General features: G+C 38.9%; 1 protein-coding gene across 2 annotated transcripts in view; it reads right to left on the minus strand.

The window, feature by feature from the left end:
* LOC126162372 (sorting nexin-14-like) overlaps nt 1-25133 on the minus strand; it is a 217551-nt gene extending 192418 nt beyond the window's left edge. For both annotated transcript variants that reach the window (XM_049918827.1, XM_049918828.1), the window contains exons 1-2: nt 24897-25133; nt 15505-15573 (exon numbers count right to left, since the gene is read on the minus strand). In XM_049918827.1, coding sequence (XP_049774784.1) covers nt 15505-15573; nt 24897-25009 — 182 coding nt within the window. In that variant the 5' untranslated portion in view covers nt 25010-25133. The remainder of the gene's footprint in view (nt 1-15504; nt 15574-24896) is intronic.
* Between the last annotated feature and the right edge of the window lie 2614 nt (nt 25134-27747).

Raw genomic sequence — 27747 nt, forward strand, 5'->3', positions numbered from 1 at the left:
GGGAAAGTAAGAAAAAAAAGTAGTGTAATCAGGTGCTTTTCTTTCAATAAAATGATTTAAAACTTGGTATTGTGTAGGTTTTTAACAGGGTCAGAAATAGAACTTTTTAATGGCTACTTACAAGTCGCCATTCGTCTTCCAAAATATTAAAAATACTCCATATCCCAAGTCCTGTCCCCCCCCCCCCTCCCACATACACACACATACAAATCATCATATGGGCATTCTTTGTAGGGAGTTCTGCTGCTGAACTCCATCTGTCACACAAAGAGTACCCATGACAAACAACAGAATAGGAAACAAATATCTAAATGTAAACAAAGAACCACATATCTATATAGACCACCTTTTGGGAGTACTCTGATCTCATTTCATTATTATTAGAACTATAACAAAACTAACTGTATACATGTTTTTCACTGATAGACAAAAAGGGAATCGAAAATTTTGCAAATCTTTGTATAAGGCAATTGAACCAGACTACAAAATGGATTGACTGACTAATTAGTGGCACCTGCAGACCATTCTTAAATTCACTAGATATGGCAAAATAAGAATAAGGTTAACTATCTATACCGGCAACAGCCTTGCCGCAATGGATACACCGGTTCCCGTCAGATCACTGAAGTTAAGCGCTGTCGGGTGTGGCCAGCACATGGATGGGTGACCATCCAGGCCGCCATGCACTGTTGCCATTTTTCGGGGTGCACTCAGCCTTGTGATGCCAAGTGAGGAGCTACTCGAATGAATAGTAGCAGCTCCAAAAACCATCATAACAACCGGGAGAGCGGTGTGCTGACCACATGCCCCTCCTATCCGCATCCTCATTGAGGATGACACGGCGGTCGGATGGTCCCGATGGACCACATGTGGCCTGAAGACTGAGTGCTTTTTATCTATACCACATTTAGATAATTATACAAACCCAATTACATTATTAAAATGAAAAGACACAACTTAAGAGACTTTGCTGGTCACTTTCAGATATGTTTTTATGTATACAGACTGCAGCAGTGAGTGAAAATTTGTAACAAGGCCAGGAATTGAACCTGGGTCTCTTGCTTACTAGGCAGGTGCGTTAGCCCCTAAGCCACATTGGAATAGCGGTTCACACAACTGCTCACATTACCTTGGCACACCTCCCTCCTCGATCCAAATTCTCACTGTCACCGTTACCATATTATCATTCAAAAAATTTCAAACAGTACAAATTCCATTTTTACACAACCTACACCCTGGTTGTCACTGTTTAATAAATATCATCTACAAAACCAACCTACAGAAATGAATAAAATTATACACCAGTAACCCAAATGTAGAAACTCATCAAGGGATTGACACAATCATTAATTTACAGCATGCCTCTCATAGCAGAAGACTTTCAAAGGATGTTTTCCTTTTTTCAGTATTGCCATACAATCATTACCAATACTGGTGGGATCTCCTATATGAGCTAAATTTCAACCAGAAAACTGGTACCGTCCCGAACAAGGGAAAAAAAAGGCAATACTCTCCACAGAGAACAAAGAGTATTAAAATGACAGTAATCATTTATACTCTCTACACATGTCTCCACCCACTCACAATACATCAACATAAACCACGATCTGTGTCCTCCCCTTAAAGGGTGAAAGAAAATGATTCCAAGACCATAATATTGAATGATGCTACAACTCTTCATGACTCTCTAGCAAGATTGGAAGAGGTCCTCAGATCACAATACATTTATATTCATGCTGATGCCACACACCTTCACTTCACTTTGCACTAGTCAGCTTTCCTGCTCTTCATGCTATAATCACACATTCATTTTTTATTCTCTAATAATGATGTACAGTTAATAGAAAAAACAGATGTGATTGTCTGAGAGACTACCTCAATAATATCCAATCAGATTGTGACAGTGCCAAACACGTGCTTCTCCAAAGTGACCACCCATGGTTTGAATATTACAAACATACGTGAATGCTCAAAATTTTGAAACTGTGCACAAAGGTCCCATGATCCCACCTTTCCTTAGGTTTCTCTCCCTCCTTGCTTAAATATTTCTTAATATTTATTACCTGTATTACTACGCCACATTCTGCAATATTTGCTGTTGGTATTTCTGTCACACATTCTGTAATATTTTTTGTTTGCGTTTTTGTGTCTATTACAAAAATGTATGCCAGTTCTCCGCAGCCAAGAGACAGTGGATGAAAAAGATATACAACCACAAGATTCTGAAAGCCATCTGGTATTACTGAACGTAAAATATTATGCACACCTGAAGTAAATATTTTCACTTTATGACTTACGTTACAGGTTCTCAGAAGTTTCTTTACAATTCTAAATATAATCTCAAAGAAACATTTTTTTTCATATGCAGAACTAAAATGTAAACATTTTAATTGTTTGCTTATCTCTTGTTTGACATAATCAGAGTTTTGGTAGTTAGTGCTGTGTGTACCCAGTAGAGTAGATGATGTATCCCCATCATTATGTAATGAGTTCCTACCTCAGCTTGTACAGCAGTAATAGAAAATAATGTTTTATCATCTATCAAATTTCTAGTGCTATCAGTTCCTTCATTGTCTTCCCAGTTGGGGTTCTATTTAATTTCTAAATCCTGCAAGAACTTACACATTCTAATTTGTGACTTGTTCTATACTACCTTTTGTCTCTATAACTTCTTCTTCTACTATTTGCACTTTATTCATTGGAATATCCTGTACTGGTTTGATGGTATGTAACTGATTAACTCTGTTTTCTAATTTTCCTTTCAATAAACCTAAACAGTCACTGAAATCTTGTACATGTTTGATAGCATTCCATTCACAATCCAAAATCAAGCAGTTTATCAACCATATTATAAAATCTTTCATCCATTTTAGGAAATCTGTTGTCTATTTGAGAAAATCTTTCAACTACCTGAGAAAATTTTTTTGTTCATAAATTGAACAATACTTTCTAAATGCCTCCTCTTCTATCGTGAAAGTCATGGTCATAAATCTCCACACAAATATAATTAAAAAGAGTTACAGAAATGGTACTGACAATAATTAAGAAGGTACTAATAATGGCGATATATATTTATTTATCTACATCATTGAGAAACCAATTAAATTCACTGAATACATTCACCATCTGTATTGAAATACATCAAACACTTCCACTATATACATTTTCATTTACCTAACTAGATCAGTGTAAAAATTAAAAATTAACTGAAGAATAATTGATAACTTACTTAAATCGCACCCACCAGATTTTGATAAAGTTCGTAGAGATTGCACCAACTGCTCACCAGCATGTGCTCGATCGTCATTGGTAGCCCACTGCACTGGCTGCTGGTTGTCCCTAATATGTGGAACTGTTGGCAGTGAAGACCGGGTACGAATTGCCGCTAGACAACTATAGCATGCCAACTGCACTCTCTTTCACCGCTGTCTCAAAGCATTCGTCCCGAAAAAGGAGCTTGATGCCCATCATGCATATACTGCACGCATTGCTTCCATTTGTATTGTTGACTTCCAACTTGTGATTCTTTGTTGCTGAAGACTATTCAAAACTGTATTAAATTTCCAGAACATCATCTTGTTACTTACAAGTGCCCACTAGTCCAGTCCAGCTGATAGAAAAAAAAACTATACCTTCCAAAAGGTAGAGTAGAAGATTTAATTTTTTTAACTTAGTCAAACAATGGATAATCCAGGATGGAATAAAAATAATGTTATAAAAATGATAGCCTGCAGTTGCCACATAGAGGATACGTTGGGTCGCAGGCAGGTACACAAAAAGACTATGGAGGGTACCTTACACACAAAGTAACTTGGTTTTGAAATGGTTCATTCAAATCAATAGCTCAAAGTTATGCTTCTCACCTGCAATTTTATTTTGGATCTCAATTTGCTATTGTATTTGGTGGGTACCCATGCAAGGGAGGAAAATGTAACACAAAGAGTGCTGAGGGAATTTGTAGGTCTACAAAACATTCTTCAGTTGAAAACGTCGTTGAGTTACAGAAGATAAACCAGGTCCCTCAGGACAAGTTTTCGTATAATAAACAAAACAAAAATTGCATGACTACACTTCTTAAAATGGAATTTCAAGAGTTTAGCATTGAGGTGGGCCATAGACAAGATGTTGACATTATGATTGTTAACATCAGCTGTTTCAAGAACCGATGATTTTGGAAGTATGGTCATAGTGGGAGAAGATGCTGACCTCTTTATCTGATGACTTGTTGAGGACGAGGCATCAAAAACTTATTTTCTCTGAAGCCAGGAAGAGGAAGTGCAGGAAGCAAGTGGTTTTGCATTGAATCTTAAAAGTTTGACAGTGAACATATCCTCTTTGCTCATGCCGTTATTGGACGTCATACAAGACTCGCTTTTTTCAATCAACGAAAAATGAAGTTTTGCAACATTATTAAGAAACATGAACACAAATGCAGAACATGATACACTCTTAATCGCATTGTATAGTGAAGGTGTCAGTAGTTCCCAGATTCTAGATGATTTCCGGTACCAGCTATTCACCAAGTCTGCCACAAAAAGCCAATTTAATCTTGCAAGGTTGCCACCCAGAAAATATGCTGTGCAACTGCATTTGTTACAGAGTTCCAGCAAGTTCAACATTAGATGGGTAACTGGAAACCTCGTGGGCTTAACAGCAACCACAGTCTGAAGCCCATTGTAATGAGTCAAGATCCAGCACCTGAGTCAGTTCTCTACACTGTTTCGTGCTCACGAAGCTGGGCTGTGTTGAACTACACTTATGCAGAAAATCAGGCTTGAAATGTTCTTCCATTTGCAAGAACTGCAGTGGAGTCAGAATTTTTATATGAAGAAAGTGAAAAAGCATACGTAAAATTAGGGAAAGGCAACAACTTGCAATCATTGCAATAAAGGTGTTTTTTTCATTGCAGTCAGACCTTTTCACAAAATTTCAATCACAACTTTCTCCTCTGAATGCCATAATATTTTGTTGACTCCCAACCAAAAGGGAGAAATGTCAATCATAATAAAATAATAGACATCACAGCTCTCATGAAGAGATCTACATCTGCATCTACATTGTTACTCTGCAATTCACACTTAAGTGCCTGGCAGAGGGTTCATCAAACCATTTTCATACTAATTCTCTACCATTCCACTCTCGAATGGCGTGTGGGAAAAAGGAACACGAAGCTGGGCTGTATTGAACTACACTTCTGCAGAAAATCAGGCTTGAAATGTTTCAGTGACTGCCACCCCAACTCGTGTATCATATCAGTGACACTCTCACCCCTATTGCACAATAACATAAAACGAGCTGCCCTTCTTTGCACTTTTTTGATGTCCTCCGTCAATCCTACCTGGTAAGGATCCCACACCGTGCAGCAATATTCTGACAGAGGACGGACAAGTGTAATGTAGGGTGTCGTGGGTTTGTCACATGTTCTAAGTGTTCTGCCAACAAAGCGCAGTCTCTGTTTCACCTTCCCCACAATATTATCTATGTGGTATTTCCAATTTAAGTTGCTCCTAATTGTATTTCCTAGGTATTTAGTTAAACTGACAGCCCTTAGATTTGTGCGATTAATAGTATACCCAAAATTTATAGGATTTCTTTTAGTATCCATGTGGATGACCTCGCTTTTCTTTGTTTCGTGCCAATTGCCACTTTTCGCACCATACAGAAATTCTCTCTAGATCATTTTGTAATTGGAATTGAGTGTCTGAAGATTTTACTAGACGGTAAATTACAGCGTCATCTGCAAACAATCTAAGGGGGCTGCTCAGATTATCACCTATATCATTTATGTAAATCAGGAACAGCAGAGGGCCTATGACACAACCTAGCGGAATGCCAGATATCACTTCTGTTCTATTTGATGATTTACCATCTATCACTACGAACTGTGACCTCTCTGAGAGGAAATCATGAATCCAGTCACACAACTGAGATGATACTCCATACGCACACAATTTGATTAATAGTCACTTGTGAGGAACGGTATCAAAAGTCTTCTGGAAATCTAGGAATATGGAATCCATCTGAGATTCCCTGTCAACAGCACTAATTACTTCATGGGAATAAAGAAGATGAATGATATTGTGTGCTCATTTTTTCCACTTGCTCTTTGGGAGTGGAAAAGTCAAGAAATAGTCTAAGAGTGTTTTTATCAACCCTTTGACAAATGCTTAAGTGTGAACTACAGAGTAGTCATGAGATGTAAAGATACTTGCCTTTTGCTTACAAGGTGCTGTTGAGAAGTTGTACGTGCTGTTTTTATGTTACAAACTTTTTACCCCTTGGAACCAACAACACTTCTCCCCAACAGATAGGGGTTTCCTTTCTTCCCTATCTTCTTTCTTTTTAACCTATTTCCACAAAACTACCTTTCCTATATTCTTCTGTTGTTATTGGTAGGTCTGGACATTCCTCTTTCTGCACTCACATGTAGTGTTGCAGCCCACTTTCTACATCCAAAATACGTAAATGTTCTAACCCAAGAACACTGTAATCTATTGCTCGAACAGTACACATAAGTGGAAGACAAGGTACAATCAGATTAGGAACGCACAAGTGGCAAATAGGGCCTAGAACTTCGGCCTATAGAAACATCAGTTCTCAGGAGGCGCAGCCAGCAGGCTGCACACACAGTTGCTGTTGTCTTAGCAGGCTGGGTAGCCTCTAGTGACTAAATCAAGCAAAAACTTCAAGCGCGAACTATGAAGCAATGTACACACAAAATTTGTAGTTACAGCACTCCTCTTCCTCTGTGAAGAAGTGAGAACTGTGCTCATGTCCATTTCTTCTGCGGTTGATGCAACTGGTGTGTAGTGTTGGAAATGGCATGAGCACAGATAGGTGTGGCGACCCCCCCCCCCCCTCCCTCTGAGAGGCCATACAGTAGGACAGGCAATGCTGGTGCAGCTTCCATGTCCGAGTCCAAAACCCAGGGAAGGAAGTGGCAGCAAAAGCAGCAGAAAAGGTATAACTGGCTGTGATGGAGACGGCAGTGTCAAATGTATCAGCTGTGACAGTGCACGAACTGGCGTCCCACTGTGGCTGACAGCTGAAGTGGGCACCCATAGCAGAGGAGACAGTTGTGAAAATGTCAGCAGCAGCGGCAGAGAAGGTGAGGGCACCAGCTGAGATGTAGGAGATGACTGGGCATATGGAGGACGTGAGAGCGGCGGAGGTGCACCCATAGCGCAGCCGCCTAGGCAATGTTGTGGCTGGTCAACGTGTTGCGACGTCCTCCCCTCAGCAGTGCGATTGATGGGGAGGCTTCAGCCATTTGTACTCTCAATTACAGTTGGCACCTGTTTCAGCTGGCAGCCAAACCAGCGAGCTCAAAGGGCTGTGCCAGGCCAGGAGCGTTGTGCCAATGGATGGCCTCACATCGGTCAAAGCAGATGTGGCAGAGTTCTGGGCTGACGACCATGCAACAACTCTGTCAGACTCTTATCGCTAAAGAGGGGTGAACCTATAAGAACTAGGGAATCAATCAAGAGCTACTTCCAGTGACATACCCAAAATGTATTGTTTCATCTGAGTCTTAAATGTCCATACGAGTCATTCTGCTTCCCCATTCAATTTAGGGTGAAAAGGAGGAGCCGTCATACGAAGAGCACTTCTTCTACATAAAACTTCAAACTCCTGAGGTATGAACTGGGGGCCATTATCTGTAACTAACACAGACTGAAGACTTCCCACAGCAAAAATTTTTGACAAAGCTGAAATTGTTGTCACCACAAAAGTGGACAGACAATGCACCACATACATAAACTTAGAATAATTAAGACAAGCCAGTAGAAATTCAAAAGAGGTATCACAAAATCTACATGAACTCCTTCCCAAGGCTGCTGTGGATCTGGCAACGGAGACAAAGCAGCATGGGGAGCAGCCTGCTGGGTGACACACTATGGGTAGACCCCAACACCCACACTATTTTCCCATCCATGCCTGGCCAGAAAACATGTCTGAGTGCTAACGCTTTTGTACATGACACACACCAGTGGTTCACATGTAATAAATGCCTAACTTCATGTCAAAGGGTGGACAGGACTACAACCTGGGGAGCAGTGTCCTGCATAGCTAACAGCAGCACACTGCCCAAGATGATTTTGTAATTAAAAATAATTTCACAAAGGACCAGAAGCACAGCCCAGAGATCTGTCCAGCCAGTCATGTTGTGCAAAAGAAACAGTTTTACTTAAAACACGATCTGCAGCTTCAATTTCAGTGCTAGTAATTGAAAAACTATCAACAACATTTTGAGGTTGAACATCTAAATGAAAACAAAGTAATTTCTCCTTATCAAACTCTGGATTCAGATCAACCGGCAAATGTGATATGACGTCAGCATTTGCACGTTGATTGAAAATTTATCTCATAATTGCATTGTGACAGGGAAAGCACCCACCGCTGTAACTGGTATGCAGCTTTGTCTGGCAAGGATGCCAAAGGGTTAAAAAGAAACACCAGTGATTTGTGGTGTGTGAACAGGTGAAACTTACACATGTATAAAAAAAAAAAAAAAAAAACATGAAAGTTTTTTAGAGCATATAAGATCACCAAAGTCTCTTTCTCTATCTGAGAATAATGCTGTTGTGCTGAATTTAAGAGTTTAGAGGCATATGCAATAGAGTGTTCAGATACATTTGCATACTTATGAACAAGGATGGTGCCAAGGCCAAACTCAGACACATCCTTCACTAACATGGGGCCTGGCCCGACTGAAAAGTTACCAAACAGGGGACCGACTGCAGCTTACAATTCAATAACTTGAATGCCTAGTCGCAATCCGGGGACCAGTGGAAAGGAACATCTTTATGTGATAATGTCTGGAGTGGTTGTGCCACAGAAGCAGCATATGGTACGAATTTGTAGTGGTACGAATTTGTAGTAGTACACAATTTTGCGTAAAATGCCTGTAATTCCTTAATAGACGTGGAGTGTGGCAACATCGCAATAGCATCAATATACTGGCGCAATTGTTTAATGCTAGCACGCAACACTACAAAACCCAAATAAATATTAGATGGTTGAAAAAACTATGTCTTGTCCAAATTGCACTTTAACCCTGCAGACTGTAAAACAGAAAATGGAGCATGAATGTTCTGCAAATGTTCCTCTGTAGAGGCATCAGACACTACTATGTCATCTAAATAGTTGATGGATCCTGGACCTGATGCAATAAGTTGCTCTAAATAGCATTGAAAAATAGCAGATGCACTTACCACACCAAAACGCAAATGCTGGTACTGATAGGACTGGGGCATTGATAACTAGAAGGCGTTTAGGTTCCTCATCATGTGGGAGCTGTAAATATGCCTCTGCCAACTCAGTCTTTGAAAAATAATAACCCCCTGATAATTTTCCTGACAGCTACTCAGAGCGCAGCAAAAGATAGATATCACTGATGGACTGTGCATTAATTCAGTTTTACTTCATCCCGTTAAGTTATGGGTTCTGGGTGGACCCGGAAAAAACGGCACCAGACAGACTGTTTCATCATAATAAGAGCCTGAAATTCTGTTGCACAACCCAGTCCTGGGAAAAGAGAGACAAAACCAAATGCACTTAATCATCAATGGAGAATCCAAACAGTTTAGAAGTGTCCAAACAAAACAGATTTTCAGTGTAAGCATTGTCCACAATTAGGAACATTAATGAACGAAAGTCACAGGGGGCAGAAAATTTTCCCAGGATGGAAATCTGTTGTTCATTATAACTCATCAGCCTCCGTGGCACTGGAGTCAGATGGGGAGAACGCAAACTCACACAAGTCTGAGAACTGACCAACATTGCTGCTGGACCTGTGTCCACCTGTATTCTCAGTGGTCTCTTAAACATAAAAACAAACTTCAATGTATCACTTGCTTTGAGACACCATCACTGCTGATACACTGCTCGCATCCATGTCCATTTCAACCTCAATGAAGTTTGGAAAGGAGTTACATACAGAAGCACTGTGTCCTTTCTTATGCCACCTATTACACGTTGCCCGGCACTAGGGACACATGGTCCATTTGTGTCAAATGAAGCAGTATGGACATGAAGCAGCAGAGCACGAGGCTGTCACTGTTGTGAGGCAGAATGTTGTTGGGGTTAATACTTATTACCTATATGATGCTGAGATGTCTGCTGGACTTGTGCAATAGCATCTGCATTTCCTTGCAAACTGAGGTGGGGTCAGAGCAACTGATTTCTGAAAATTCTGACCAGGCTTCTATCTGAATGCCTGTAGCTGTGAAACTTCAAATGACTGAGCTACGTTCAATACAATTGTAAGTGCAGAATTTTTACACCGTAGAGCTCATTCTCAAACTTCCCTACCAGGAAAGAAACATATTATGGCATCATGATTCATTCCTTATGGATACTTGTCACAAAATTACAATTATGGCCAAGTCCATGTAGTTCTGCTGCCTGTGCCATGTTTGACTGTTTTGACTGCTTTTCGCTGTGGTAAAACTCTGCATGAACTGCATTAATATGAGTATGTTTACAGTGGTAGGTACAAAGTACCTCACAGATCTAATCGAAAGAAAAACTTGAAGGTTCTTGTAAGGAGGCGAGCTGACACAACTGAATTTGAGAAGAAGGATGTATAAGTTCTTTGGATCTTAGGTTAACTAAAAGAGATGAAAGACATAAGATTAGCATATTTAGGGAGATAACAGCCACTGACACAATTATAACTGCGAAATCCTGTCACTCTGGGAAGCATAAATGGGCATATTTCAGGGTTATGATCAACAGGATGCTAAAACTGCCACTTACCCTTAATGACGAGGTAGAAGAATTAAGCGCAATTAGACAAGTAGCTAAGGCAAATGAATATAAAGATCGTGATGCAATGAAACTTTATTACAAACTAAACTCAAAAATATGTGACAGGAAGGTGTCAAGAAAACCAGAGGGCAAGAAGTTTGTTGGTATGAAGTACAATGGTGCATTTTCCGACAGAATTGTGCAGACCTTCAGAAAAACGAAAATGAAAATTGGGTGTCAAATGGTAGGTACAATTGGTTGTAAGCTACGGCATATAGTTGACAACAACAGCAATAAATATATGGGGTTTGGTGTTTATAAGATCAGCTGCCAAGACCGTGACAGTATTTATATTGGTCAGACAGGAAGGAATGTCCAGACTCGTTTTAGAGAAATACGTATAATCAGAACAAGAGTGCTTTCGGTACACATTTAGACAAAGAAAGACATTCAGTAGGAAGCACAGACAATAATATGAAAGTGTTGCATAGGGCGCCAAAGGGACAGTTACTGAACTTACTCGAAGAAATGGAGATTTATGTGCACAGGAAATGACAAACGGAATTACTGCTGAATGAACAGAATGGGTTTAATCTAAATACTTATTTTGATATATTCAGAGACCTACTAGTTTGAGTAACGTAGAGCACCCTAGCAGATTGATGTGCGCCAGCTGCCGTCAACAAAGAGACTGGGCCTTCCTCTGAAAGCTCCACCACAGGAAAAGAAAGATACCATGACATGTCGCCACTGAGACAAGACACTGGATAGAATATCAACTATCGATTTTTGACTTTAATGTAGAGTTACTATTTTATTAATTGTATTACAATTACATTTATGGTAACTGATATGTTAGGCTGGAAGATTTTTAGATATTTTATTTTATTGTTGCACATTTTATACTAGCTTAAGTATGACTCCAATTTCACATCAGCATGCATTTTATCGTCAGACACTCATTTTGTTATGGGAAGTAATTTCAAAAAATAATTTTTAATGAATGGCTGTGCATACCACAATTTAATCATCACATTGGTGACACTGGTTTAGTATGCACTCTAGCTAAAGTGCCCTCTGCTGGCATATGTAAATACCAGGTGCAAACTGAGTATTATCAGCTTGTACCATGTACTCACATGTTTAACTTGACGATGATTTACATCAGAATATTTTAATCATATGTATGGCGGCTATACATGCCTATAAACATTTTATACTATTATATTTTGTGTATCACTAGGACTTGTTAGATTTAGCGTTAACTAATTGAACCTGTTGCTTGCACAATACTTATTTTTGTAACAGATCTGAAGATGGCAGTAGCCAAAACCGGTAATAAAATGTAAGAAATCTGTATGATTAAGACGGACTTGTAAAAATAAAGTGCCAAAAAATGATTGACAAATAATTTATAGACTTTATGTCTTCAATGAATATATGAGTGACAGTAGGTTGAGTCCCTCAACCTATTTAGGATCAATATCCAACACCTGTTCTATATTTCTTACATAAAAAGATTAATTATTACAATGATGTATTTGACTACCAAGTAACTGAAACAGAATACAGACTGGACAGAAACAAATAATTCTACAGCATGTACTTGGTCTCAATGCATGTCATTTTGTAAAGTAGGTAAAATTACCAGAGAATGGTGCAGTCAAGGTGACTTAGATTTTCAATATCATAGTAAAGCATTCTATGCTCACTTTATCTCAACACTTGTATTATAGTGCCTATTAAAGCTATAATTACAAAACAGTAATAACATACACGCATACATATTAACATGTTGCAAACAAATCTACAACTTTTAATGAATATAATTTCAAGATGCGCAAGTTCTTTGGTGTGATTTGAGGTTCGTCCATTTCAAGGACAACACAACTGCAGATAAAAGTGATTGTATATTCATGATGCGAAAACTCTTTGATATGATCCAGAGTAAATTTTGCTCACAATATGGACTGGGAGAGATGCTAGCAGTGAACGAGTCGATGGTGCCCTTTTGAGAATGACTTTTATTTCGTCAGTACATCCACAGCAAGACCCAAAGATATGGAATCAAGGTATTCAAACTTTGTAACCAAGCCGGTTATACACTTAGAATGATTGTTTACACAGGATAGTTGTACAATGTCAGCAAAAATCTTGCAGAAACAGTAGTTTTAGACTTAATGGAAAAACATACAGATAAGGGACATACAATTGTTACTGACAACTATTACACAAGTGTGTCATTAGCTGGACATTTGCTGGATGGAAATACCAACATTGTAGGTACCCGGAGAAAAACAGAAAGCATTTGGTCCCCACCATTACAGGACAAATAAGAAAAGGCAAACTCATTGGAAGAGAACCTAATGGAATAGTAGGGAAATGGCACAAGAAAAGAGATGTGATGTTTCTTACTACTAACCATGGCATCGAAATGCACATCACTGGGAAGAAAAGCAAGAAAACCAGTGAGGAAATATTTAAGCCTGCTGCCATTTTGGATTATAATGCAGCATAGCAAGGAATCGATGTGTCAGACCAGATGTCAAGTTATTTTTCACTACTGAGGAAAACAATAAGATGGTTCCACACTGTGGCGTCTGAATTTATGTTCAACATAGCAGTTGTAAGCACTCACTTTTTGTAAAAAATATTTACCAAGACAAATATTCCTATAAAGAATTTTAGGGAGGAAATAATCATGAGCCTTTTGGAGAACACTGTTGATACACCGACTTCCAATCAATCTTCTAAAAGTTTCAAGAGCCACAACCTAGTAGAAAGCATGCAAAGAGACAAGTAAAATACAAAAATCTGGAAGAGATACAGAAGTTGCTACTTAAAGATTTCAAGAGACAAAGGAAGAAATGAAGGGCATAAGCTTGTAGTAAAAACAAACACAATCTGTAAGGAATGTCATGAATTTTTTTGCATTTCCTGTTTTCCAAAAACACACAAATTGTAAGAAAAACAATTTTTGTTCCTATGTTTGTATACTGTTTATTACATACAGCTAATAAATAACAGTCAATTGGGTGCATTTTCATATAAATTGTTCCCTGTTTCTTTATCACGTCCTGTATGAAAGTGAGATAGCCAGTGTTCTCATGGCTCACTGTGACAACCTCTTTGAAACTGGTTTCACTTCTGGGCCATGAGGATGCTGGCTACCTAACAATTTAAGCCCTCTTTTGCCGCTTTTTGAGCTTTCATACATTCGAGGTGCACTTCACATTATTAGAACATATGTTAATACTCACACAAACCTAAGACAACGTATTAGTGACTGTGAAACCATACCGTATGTACTGACACAGTTGTGACACGAATATTCATGACTGAATATTCATGACATACTGTCATTAAAAGATGACAAAAAGATGGAAGGATACTTTTCTAACATGTGTTTAAGTGTCAATGTGTAAGATTGACTATGATTAAAAAAATAAAATAAAAACTACTTTGAGATTGTTACCTTAACTATTCTCTTGGAGTATTAAGGTTATTATTTATTAGGTGTTGTGTAATTAATGTAATGTTTTGCTGCACCTCACACCACCTGCATTTCAATAAATTTCCCTTACATACTTAAATATAAACAAGCAAGTTTTCAATTGAACATCCATTCTCTTTTGTTTGGCAATGTTCACTGTGTTACATTACACATGAAGTCTGGAGTGGCAAGGTCATTATTTTACTTTGGATGAAACTGCTATTGTTGGGGCATTGTCCAACTATGACAGAGGATCTTCAGTCATAAGCAGGGAGAAAACATTTGTCAAATAATAGCTTTGAGTCTTAGCTGTTATACAATAATGTAAATACAATAATGTAAATCTTTGTTTCAGTCAGATAGGCCAGTAACTGATAGTAACAGTATTCAAGTTTGCTTTGTATGAATGCAACTAAATAACTGATGTGCTTTTATGGCATACAGTTGAGCTATGAAGCAGTTGTTCAGTAACAGAATATTCTGGAGACATTAATGGATGGAAAATGTACTGGAATTGTAAGGAACTTGGTAAATATGCAGTGGTACTAAATCAATGGTGTACACTCTCCTGGGAGAAATTGTAAGAGGTCTGCTCTAGTCAAGAAACTTTGGGTTGAGTCCACTGAGTCCAGGTAATTATGACAATTTATTCTGGGAACTATCAGACCTTTTCCTTTTCTGAAAACAACTTCATTCCATCAAGCAGCTTGAGAAATTATAGTTGCCTGAGGCAGAACACTGCATTCCTTAGTAAGTCTAAAGCAGCTGCTGTTTAGCTGGTGCCCCAAGGGTTGCTTACAACTGTTCTTACTGCCTCAAGAACAACTCACTTCATCTATGCATGGCACATTGAGGTTTAGTGTCTTTTTTATAAATAATTCTACCCTCATTTAAGCTAAGACTACTATTTGCTGTGGCGTATGACATTCCATTGTTGTGCTGAATACTTTAATGGCTGTTGAAGCTTGTCAGCAAATTAGGGATAAAGAGAATTGGTTGTGTTGGCCATCCCACATCCCTCAGTTCATGAAACTCAGCTTTGGCAAGTCTGAGTCCAACTGATGTTGTGCCAGCTTCCCATGCTGCTCACCATTTAGCACTACACAGTAAGAATGGCTGACATAATGCTACAGAAACAGTGAGCAACAATGATGTAGGAGCACTTGGAAGGCTCAACACTAAAATATAGATAGGAGATAATGCAATTTAACAATGTGAACTACAAATCTATTAAAGTAAAGAAAAGTCTTTACTCTTACCTGAAAACTGAGCTAAAAGCAATGAAACCTCCTATATACGCTCCAAGAACTAGTAGACCAGAAAGAAAACTGAAATAAACAGAAAACAATGACAAGCATTCATAACACAAACAGATAAATGAAGTTAAATATTCAAGTACTTAAAATGTCTACCAAGGAAACGTACTGTAGAATGTTAATGTAAAGCCCTTGGTGAAATATGAATAATTTAAGCAGTAAAGATAACATATTACCAAACATTTTCATGCAAACATGTGTGCGCGCACACACACGCACACACACACACAAATGCACAGGTACAGGTACACACACACACACACACACACACACACACACACACACACACACACACACACACACACACACACAAAGTAAGACTACACTGTTCTAATTGACTGCATCATACCAGTTTGACTGAGGTGAGAATTAGTGTCAGGTGGAATGGGCAACAGGGGAAAGGATGTGAGAAAGGATTAGAGACAGGTGGTTCATGGCTGGGAGGGAGACAACAGGTCTACAGCATAGGAACAGAGCACCCGTGAGCTTGCTCAGACCACTAGAAAGGTGGAACTGGGTGCTAAATTTATGTATTTATCACCATAGCTCTGAAGGATCATTTGCCTGAAAGAGAGCAATATCTTATTTATGAGTCTACCGACAACTCAGCACTTCAACTATTCAATGAGTTGTAATTAAATTACTTGTGCAGAAATATATAAAACAGTACAGCAAACTATTTAAGCAGACAAGTGCAAATATAGAATTTTACTTTTTCTTCAATTTTGCCTTAATATTAATAGCAAAGTATAAAGGTATATTTTTACATTAAAAATTATATTCACAAGTCTAGCTCTAGATTCAAGCAATAAATTGAAGTAACAGCCATAGCTTGTCATCGACACAACATTAAGATCAAGTCTTGAAGTACAATGAATCAGCGACAAAAAGCAGATGAAAAAGATAATGAAGAAAAGAAGAAAGCTGGTACTAAATCTCCATGAATGTAAGACAGAAGCAGCAGGAAAACGTGATAGACAGGAGAAGAAAGAAGAAATAGTAGTAGGATAAACAAAAGTGGCAGAAGAAAGAGGAAAAAGAAACAGGGAGTTAAGTGCAGAAAGAAGAGGAGTGCGAAAAAGAATAAATCATCAGATCCATGTAACAGATTTTTTTTTGGGGGGGGGGGGGGGGGGGGCTGCACTTGGACTACCTGCTCATATATCTGGTACTGGAACTTGTGCTACAGACTGGTCTTATTTTGAACGTTCCTACACCAGATTTCTCTTTAGCCTGATCCTTGGAGCTTCTAGGGTGCTACTGTAATAAATATATGTAGTTCAGTTATGAAACCAAGTTCTGAGCTATGCTACAGACCCTGTTTCTGTCTGGACACACTTAGATTTGAACATGTGCTAAAGACTTAAACTTTCTTGAAACATTCTTAAACCAGAGTGTGAGCTGGATAAGCTTCATCATGTAAGTGTGCATATAAAGTACATTCCATGGAGCTGCTGAAGAGCTAAACAAAGCTGTATAGTAATAATACACCAATAACAACAATGTAATAAATGAAAAATATAGCACTTCCTTATTTATCCAGTAGTGATTTCGAAGTTCAAGATAGAATTGGAATTTTTTAAGCTGTCATTGGGGAACAGCTACCACCATAAGAAAAAGCTGCATGAACATCAAGAATGATAACATCAGGAAGAGATGATGGCGGAACAGGAACAGCCAGTTGCATGGCAAATGCAGAATATAAAATTCTTTGAAAACAAGCAACAGCTGTTAAAGCAGATCCTACAGCACTAAGTCCAGGGATTGGACAAAGATATTTAAACACTGGAAGAAATGCATGCTTGAACATAAATGTAGATGATAGCCAAGCCCACATGTTGTGCTTTTGTATTTGACCACAGATGGCATCTGTGCAATGTCCTCAATACACTGCAAGTGTCAACTGTGGTGAGAACAGTGTTCTGTGTAGCTGAGAGTGCACTATGTTGGAGCTAAGGTAACTGAAATCATCTGCTAAGTCCAACACAAATGAAAGTGTCTGCTGAGTGATAGTGACAGACAGCCATTGAAGAGGATTGTAAGGAAAAATAAGGGGCTGACAGCTTCAAAAGTCACTGCAGAATTGAATGTCACACTCATGAACTCTGTCAACACCAAAACAAAAAGAAGGAAGCTCTACAAGCAGGGAATCACAGGGAGAGCTGGAATTCCAGAATGACACATAAGTGATGCAAATGCCCATAGCAGGAAAACGTGATGCCAAAGTCATAAAACCTGGACCTCAGGTCAATAGGAGAAAGTTATTTGGTCAGCTGAGTCTTGTTTCATATGGTTTCCAAGTTCTGGCCCACTTTAAGTCCCAAGAGTGAAACAAAGCAGAGGCTTGGCGATACTATTTGGGCAGCCATATCAAGGTACTCCGAGGCCCCCATGGTTACTGTGCAAGGCTGTGTTACTGCCAAAGGTTATGTGACCATTCTGGCTGATCAGTTGGGCAGCCATATCAAGGTACTCCGAGGCCCCCATGGTTACTGTGCAAGGCTGTGTTACTGCCAAAGGTTATGTGACCTTTCTGGCAATGTCCTCTGTGTAATGTTTGCCCCAAGGCTGATGCTATGTTACAAGATGACAGAGCCACTGTCCACACAGCTCTCATAGTCCAGGACTGGTTTTGTGAGTACAATGATGAATTGTTATATCTCTCCTGGTCACCGCAGTCATGAGATCTTAATATTATTGAGACGACCTTTCCATTTTTTCGGAAAAACTCACTATAACACGTGAAAGAACAACATGGATCAACTCTCTACACCAGAGACAATGCGACATACACTAAAATGCCAAAGAAACTGGTATTTTCATGTGTATTCAAATTACAGAGATATATAAACAGACAGAATATGGTGTTGCAGGCGGCAACGCCTATATTATTGAGACTTTGTGGTTTACTTTAGTTAGAAGGTGCAGAATTGCATCTAACTCCATTGGTGTTACCTGAACTTCCCACCACAAAGAACCTGTATTTATTCATTCTCAAATGAATGAAAGCCATTTCGAAACCAACAGTTTCCTTGACCATATTTGGCACGGTAATGTGTTGTGTACTCGGTGTTCCCATATCTTTATCCAACCCCGTATATTCAAAAAATTAAATCAAATAGTTGCTACAATTTCTAATATTTAGTGAGAAAAGTAGTGACTTAGACTCTTATTAGCAGTAGCTGAGTTTTCAGTCGGAGGTTGTTTGGGGACATTTCCTGAGATTTCTGAAAATGGAACACTGCTTTCTGATGGCCCATTACAGAGTAATTGCATTCAGTACTGCTCAGTTCTGTCTTGGATTTGTTTATATGACAGTGTTACTTGTATATTACTAGTGACATACAGTCATTTGGATAGGTTTACTGATGAACTGGTTGATATGCACCTCATGTAAGAGGTTGCCGAATGCAATGGAAGACCAACATCATGATGCTATGCTGAGCTGCTGTCACAGTGATGACAACCACATCACATTACTTTTGCATCTGTACATAGGCTGTGGGTTGCTGCACTACTTAGTGTTTTGATCTGTTTATTTTGTTGCCTGCATGTTATAAGCTTTTCAGCTGTTGTGAAGGTGGGTAATTAACATAAAAAATTAAATAAAACACAATTACATTATTACTTGCCCTGAGCTACTGAAGACCACAGGTCCGTTATACCAAAATACCCAGAAAATATCTATGAACAACATCTGAGATTTTATGGAATTCAGGTTCACCTTGTATATTTGAAGATTTACAATGTGATTGCCAGTTGTCTTCCAATACAACACTCAACAAGCTGATTCAGAAACTAAATCTTCTTTTAGAAGACCATTTTAGCATGTTACCTAGTAATCTCCACACACATATACAGAAATGGCCACGTTGAAATTCATGCAGTGCCAGAAAAAGGATAGCAATCACCCTCATTTTACTGTGATACGAAAGAACTTTGATGGTGTTGCCACTGCTTATCTCTCATCTAAAAGTACAGTTATCAGACTTTAAAGTTGTCTAGTCTGTCACTGGAGAAAGACCTCACTATTCCAACAACTCACAAAGTCTCTGCAGCAACTCAAAGAACATTGACTGTGACACAGTAAGTGGCTGAAGTGTGAGAAAGCAAAAATCTATAACTAAGCTATTATGACTGTCTTCTTCATCCTCTAATGCTTCATTCTTTTAACATGTTACTCCATCATAATAAAGTTATAGGAAAATTGCAAGTTAGTGTCATACGTAAATTACTTGGGGGTTACCCACTCAGCTAAATCTCGCATAGATTATTTTAAGATTCACACTTGTCTTTGTCTATTATCAATGAAGATGTGTATCAGTCTACTGCATCTCCAATGCAGCAATTAATGAAGTTCAGGCAAGTTACATAAAGCTATTACCCCTTACAAAGCAAACTGTTATTTCAGCCAGTTATATAGAAGTTAAATGAGAATTAACATTATGTGCTAGTTGAAATAATTTTTAAGTTTTCCAATACACTGAGGTGACAAGTCATGGGGTAGCAATGTCCACATAAACAGATGGCGGTAGTATTGTGTACACAAAGTATAAAAGGGCAGTTCATTGGCACAACTGTCATTTGTACTCAGATGATTCATGTGAAACTGTTTCCTACATAATTATAGCCATGTGACAGGAATTAACAGACTCTGAATGCAGACTGGTAGTTGGAGCCAGATGCATGGGACATTCCATTTCAGAAATAGTTAGGGAATTCAATATCCCAAGCTCAAGTGTCAACAGTGTACTGACAATACCAAATTTCAGGCATTACCTATCACCACGGACCGTGCAGTGGCCAACAGCCTTCAGTTAATGACCAAGAGCAGCGGCATTTGTGTATACTTGTCAGTGCTAAGAAACAAAGAACATTGGACAAAACAACTGCAAAAATCAATGTGGGATATACGACAAACATACCCGTTAGGACAGTGCAGCGAAATTTGGCATTAATGGGCTACGGCAGCAGACAACCGACTCGAGTGCCTCTGCTACCGGCACAACATCACTTACAGTGTCTCTCCTGGGTTTGTTACCATATCAGTTGGACTCTAGATGACTGGAAAACTGTGGCCTGGTGGGATGAGTCCCAATTTCAGTTGGTAAGAGCTGACAGTAGGGTTCAACTGTGGTGCAGACTTCACGAAGCCATGGACCCAAAATGTCAACAAGGCACTTTGCAAGCTGGTGGTGGCTCCATAATGGTGTGGGTTGGATTTACAAGGAATTGATTGTGTCCTCTGGTCCAGCTGAACTGATCACTGACTGGAAATGGTTATGTTCATCTACTTGGGAGACCATTCACAGTCATCCATGGAGTTCATGTTCACAAACAATGTCATGTCACCGAGCCACACTTGTTCATGACTGGTGTGAAGACCATTCTCGGCAATTTGAGTGAATGATTTGGCTACTCAAATCGCCTGACATGAATCGCACCGACATTTACGGGACATAAACCATGCACCAGCAACACATTTGCAATTGTGGATGGCTGTAGAGGCAACATGGCTCAATATTTCTGCAGGAGAATTCCAAAGACTTGTTGAGTCCAAGCCATGAGTTGCTGCACTAGGAAAACAGGTGTCTGACATAATATTAGGAGATATCCCATTACTTCTGCACCTCAGTAACATGTGTTACTTAAACATCAAATTTGTGAAGTTTTTAGCGTAGTTTCAGAGATCTCCCTCTTGAAGGTTTGAATTCTATGGCACGATCACAATGCCCCCCCCCCCCCCCCCATAAAAAGTTGTACAACTACTTAAAATGTCACATCATAATGAAATCATCCACATTATCATGTTCTGTTATCGCTGAACTAGATTTATTTGTTCAGCAGACAATATAAAGAAGGAATTAGATTGACTGCGCCAATAAGTGGTTATATGTGTTTCATCACGCCAATGGGTCACATCACTGGTCACCAAGCATAACCTCAAAGAGTCATTATCGCCCTTTGGCACACTCAGATTTTTGGTCATTGCCCAATCTGAAGATGTTACCTCCCAAATTCCATGATCAGAGAAATTAATTGCTGGATTACCAGGAGGGACATATATTTCAAAGATAGGTAGACGTCTATCTGCAATTCCACCCACAATAACAGACAAAGAAGATAATGGTTATTAATATGCCTTTTGGGCTCTTCTTCGAATACAACTGCTTACCATGTGGAACCAGATGTGATTCTATAACATTTTAGCACAATTTTGAGCAATCAGTATATCACTTTTTCAGAGCACAAAATATACTGATGACATCATCACAACAGGTGCAATCTAAACACTCATATGATGAACCTGCAAACATTACTTCACACTTTATAAAGGAATAGTCTCAAATGTCACTACACGAGATCCACTTTCTTTCTATCTGCACTAAAATTCTTACAACACTGCAAATCAGCAACAACTAGACAAGAATGGTCCCAGAGCAACTCAACAGCACATACAAACAATCAACAAACTGCCTGCTTCTAACAGTCTCAAAAAATTACAGTCCTTTATTAGCAATGTGAGTTATTGCACTGTTTTGGTATCAGCATGAGCAGGCCACAGCAGGCAGTCTACTGGGTGACCAGTTATGAAACTCCACTTGTATGCACCCTTAATACTGCTACCTCAGCATCCTGCACTCCACAAGCTGTCCTATAATGGGCCAGGTTGCCTGATGACAGTGCCTGAACAGCGCTTTTCAAACCTACATGTCAACAAGCAAGGCTTTTTGCCAAAATGACAATGCCTGGACGAGTATACCTAGGCCTCCATACAACCGAAGTTCACTTGGACTGGAGACTTGTCTCTCATCATGCAATGTTGGACCTGTCCTGTTCTGACATCACACTATGCTTCTGACATGTTTCCTACATGACTATGGCCACATGACAGGAATTAATAGACTCTGATGGTGCCATGCTGCGCTTCCACTCTGATCCTGACTTCAACTCCAATCTCAGCACAAGTGGGTGGCTCCTTTGTCCACACCAGCTACTATATGCAGTCACAGGCCTGCTACTTGCCAGAGCTAGCTCGATGCTATCAGATTTGGAATTGGGTTCACTCTACTGGAGCCATTAAGTGCATGCCAGTGCTTCATGCTATGCTGAGTCCAACTTGCTGCTTCCTCTGCTGCAGCACTGCCAACATCACAGTCCACCTCCTCAGTGGTTTCTGTATATGGACACTTTCTGACTTTGCTATCACCACAAACCCAACATTACCCATTGCTTGAGGTCACCCAAGCTCAACATCCTGCTATCCTTGGTTAACTACATAACAGTCAGAAACCTGGACTGCTACAACACAGAGTTAATAACCAACGTTGTTAAGCACTGTAATCCATTAAATCAACTAAAGATGGAAGGTATGACATTTGTAGAGCCTCTGAACTGTCAGGAGATGTTTATTAGATTGAAAGCTAATCTGAAATCAGCTCTTTATAAAGCAATGTCTAACCCCAAAAAATGTTTGATCATGTTGACAAATTTTGTCCCAGAAGGGCTCTGAAGTATGTTTTTTGGACAAAAATGAGAAAATCTCAGGGCAATCAACAGCATACATGTCAAAGACAACAATAGCCCCCTCAATGAATAAAGATATTGCTATCTCTAACATGCAGAAGTTCACTGTCTTCCAAACCTACCTTCACCCATTCTGTAAAAAGGATGTGTGTGATGTCATTTGAATTGAATCAGGAAGAGGGAAATACGGAAGCGTCCGATCCCGCCCGTCTGCTTTGACCCATGACGTCACAAATATGGCGGAAACAAAAACAAACACACACACTTTCCACAAGAAGCCTAATGACACTAACGGGACAAGCGTGGGAAATGGGGTGTTTTGGGTGGGTGGGGGGGGGGGGGGGGCAAACTAAATATAAACAAATTTAGACGCCTTGCGTAGCTGCAACGTGTAAGTGAAGACAGCCATGCATGAATACCCACCCACCTCCCCAGGGGTCGTAACCCCTGCAACCCATAGAAGATAAAGATGCTTCAGTAGCTGATTAGTGTTTTTTGTCTTTTTTAAAAAAAAAAATCTCACGGGATAGAACGAACAGATCAGAAAGATAAATATAATAAACTAAAACAGAAATTGGAGGAAACAGATAATTAAAATAAGTAATAAGCGTTTTTAAATTAAAAAAAAGAAAAAATCTCACGAGATAGAACGAACAGATCAGAAAAGTAAACAAAATAAGATAAAACAGAACTGGAAACAGCCACACTCAAACCAAACTCCGCGCCGTCATGACGTCACACACGACAACACCCTTACGTCACGGGTCAAAGCCGACGCGTGGGATCGGACGCTTCTGTCGACCCAGGAAGAGAATACAACAATTACAATACTTTGTTCGCATCAATAGTTCTTTTATTTTTTATATATTTTTAAATGTAGATTGTGGTAATGAACTTCTGAGATTACTTACTGCCAGACCACCAATCACTGCAGCTGGCACAATTCAAGAGTTTGTTTTTCTCCACTGAGACACAGGTTCGAGCACAGACATTTTGGGTCATTTCATATTTGACAATAAGAGAAGGTCATGACTAGCTGGGCCATGGACATACACTGTAGCAGTGACTTGACATGGCTTGGAGCTCAGATAGTGTGCAGAAAAGAATCCCTATGGTGCTGGGTGAGATGGATACAATCACCACCTTCAAGGATGTCAGATGTTCTCTTTTACAGCCCAAGGCCGTTGTGCACTGCTCAACTTTAAAATACAGGATTTTGACTATGGGTAACACCCATAATCAGAATGGGCTCCAATGAAGATCGCGTTTTGTCTTAGATTCCCGTACAACAAAGACCCAGCTGATACAAACGATCTATCATATGTCACAATGCCAGTCTCGCAGAACCATGCTTTTCACTGATAATAATGCAAAACGAATTGTCATTATATCCAATACATATAACGTAATATCTCCGAAGCTTGTAACGAAATGGAGGAATTATGGTTGGTCAATGTTTAACGCCCAGGCGAGGAGAATGTCATTAGAGACGGGGCATCACCTCGAACTGGGTTGTTAGCCGTGTCCTTTTCCTAGGTACCACACCAATATTCACTTTAATCGATTTACGAAAATCATGGAAAACGTAGATCAGCGTGGCTAGAACGGGATTTGTACTTCAACACTGCTGAATGTGAGTAGAATGTATTAAGCAGTGCGCCTCCTCGCTCTGTATAGTTAAAGGGGGCTTGTGGATAAACGCTAATGGTATCACGACAGATGTCCAGCGGTGTTTACTGAAGCTACGCAAAGCTTATATAAATGAGTTTACGTCATGCAATTTTGTGACAAAAGGTCTAACAGCTTACCTTAAAGATAGGATAACAATTAAGGCAAGAGTAAAGATGGATAAAACTGAGGTGCGAGCAAATCTGTCGTTCCACAAGAGAAATATAATAGTTTTCACATGTGATTCATCCATTTTCTTAGAACAACAATACAACGTAACGAGAAAGAAATGACATCACGGCGCATTACAACAATGCAAACTTCGTATATTTGACACAACTGCCCCCATGTTTACACACAAATCAGAGTTCTTATACTATTGACCGTCAAAGACATCAAGGTAAAAATTAGTAGAGTTGTCATGACGCACGGCCGCCTATTATAGAGGTGGCCGTGTATGACGTCAAAAACTTGAAGCAGACGTCCGCCATCTTCATTGCCCCAGACTCTACCAGTAGATGATTTGATTGTTACGAGTCGTGAAAGCTGTTTAATTCACGATACTTGCTTGTGTTGTTTATAAAGGTACTACTCACTCTGTTGGAATGCGTGTTTCGTCATATGTATAAAATACAGATTTCTCAGAAGAAAGCGAATGAATATTGAATGAATAGAATGAGAAATGCCTGTGTTAATATGTTTCATTGGCTGAAACATCAGGAAGAAGCAGATTATTATGGTAAAATCCAATTCAAACTGGCTGTCACAGCACAATCACATCTTGGCACCGTCACATCAATGTGTATTCACACTGTCCATCACACAATGTCAACTCGCATGGCTATGATCAAGTGTGTTTTGCGATCTTCACAACATGATTTTCAACTGGAATTTTATTTCCAATTCTTTTTACTCGTGAATTGCACACTCACTATGCGATATCTCATATATGTGGGTGCTGGAGCCCACTTTTGCACAAAAATGACATTCATTGGGCTCATATGGTTTGTATCTGATCTACTTTTCGCACTCCAAGTTACAGCCATATTGCAGTCGGTATTGGTATGTTTAAAAATCTACCTAAATGCAGTAGATGCCAATGTGGTACACTCATGTCGTATAATTCAGACTGCTACCTCATTGCTTCAATTACTTTCGTCATTTACCATAAAATTACGAAATGTAACAAAAGAAACAATAAAAAAGCAATTTAGAACAAATAATAAAAAACAAACAACAAGCAACTGTTATCAACCACGAAAACCACGGCGAATCGAAATAGGGATATGTGTGCATGGCCATGTTTGAGGAGAAAATGAGCTTAAGGGTCAAACGATCAACAATGGATGGATGCCATCAGCCATCAAAACTATCTTCCCAATAAACCTTGACAATGCTGTAATATGATGTGACGTGACATCCACTGTGGATGCTAACATGTGAAATGAATGATTATGCATTACTTAGTTGCTACAGTACATTACTTACATGGTGGTGTAGCAATATATGTAAAAACACGTAGTAATTGAGAGTATTAAGCTAGTATTCATAGTAGTGTATAGGTCACTCAGTAATGACCCACATACCTTCCCTGAGAAACTTGAGGGGCTCTTAACGTACTTTAGTATACCAAAATGGGAGAAATATAATATTGCCTTTGGAGGAGACGTCAATTTTCGTTTTGATGTTCTGCAGAACAAAGCACTGTGATGGAGCTCATATACTTGCTTCAACAATTTAATGTATACTACGTTAACTGTAACCTACAAGGGGTTCAGCCTGTCTAGACAATATATTTACAAATATTAAGAGAACTTGCATATACACTAATATAATTAGTTTCCATTTCTCAGATCATGATGCAGTATTTATCAGTCTTACTAATGTACCTTCAGATTGCGCTGACCCAAAAGCCAAAATTGTGACTACTAGACCAATGAGTACAAAGAGGATGGACAGGTTTAGACATGCCCTCACTTGTTTGAGTTGGGACTCCCTTTTTAGGATGTTTCAACATTGTTCCTCTGATATAGTTTTTACTGAGATTTTCTGTGTATTTTTAAGTATATTCGAAAGTAGCATCCCTTTAACAAATGTACAGTAAATGTTACTTGTAATTACAAAAAAAGAAAAACATGGAATGGCATACTCCACAGTCAGGGCAATTGAAAAATACTGTTATTCTGCATTCTGGGCTGTATAAAATTGTAAATCAGAAGTGTACAAAGAATTGTATGCTAGAGTTAAGTATAAATACAGACTGGCAATCAATGAAGCAACGAAACTACATAAACAAATACAAAAAAGCTTGGAATGTAATTAACTCTATTGCTAACTAAACAAAGAGATGACATTGTCATAACTCCAGAAGCATTTAATAAATATTGTATCAAATCCATTGAAGAAATTAGTAGTTTGATAAGTAAACCTCCTGAAACTGCACCTAATATAATGGACAATTGCTATAAAAAGCCTTTCCCGAGGACTTTCACGTTCACAGCAGGTGTCCAAATACTATCCTGAAAATAGTGAAAAATTTCAAATCTTCAGCTAGTGTTGATTATTATGATTTGTCATGTAATTTGTTGAAAGATGTTATAGACTTATATATAATTTATACTTTAACTATTGTGTAAATGTCTAGTTGAAAGTAAGCTCCATGATAAACTAAAAATATCTAGAAATGTCCTTATATATAAAAAAGAGGTTAGAAGAACTGTCCCACTAGCTATAGACCCATATCCATAACACCTGTTTTTTTCTAAAAATTTTCAAACAATAATGTACAATCAAGTTTGTGTTTACTTGGGCAAATCAAATATAATCAGCGATAAACAATTAGGATTTAGGAAAGGTAAATCTACAACTGACACAATGGATTCCCTAGTAAAATTGTCCTAGTTTTGTGACCAGAGCAGAGCATTTGATTGTGTAGAGAATAATATTTTGTTGAATAAGCTACTGTATTACGGTTCTGATGGCAACAGTATA

The sequence above is a fragment of the Schistocerca cancellata genome, chromosome 2 (genome assembly GCF_023864275.1).
Source record: "Schistocerca cancellata isolate TAMUIC-IGC-003103 chromosome 2, iqSchCanc2.1, whole genome shotgun sequence".
Taxonomy (NCBI): Eukaryota; Metazoa; Arthropoda; class Insecta; order Orthoptera; family Acrididae; genus Schistocerca; species Schistocerca cancellata.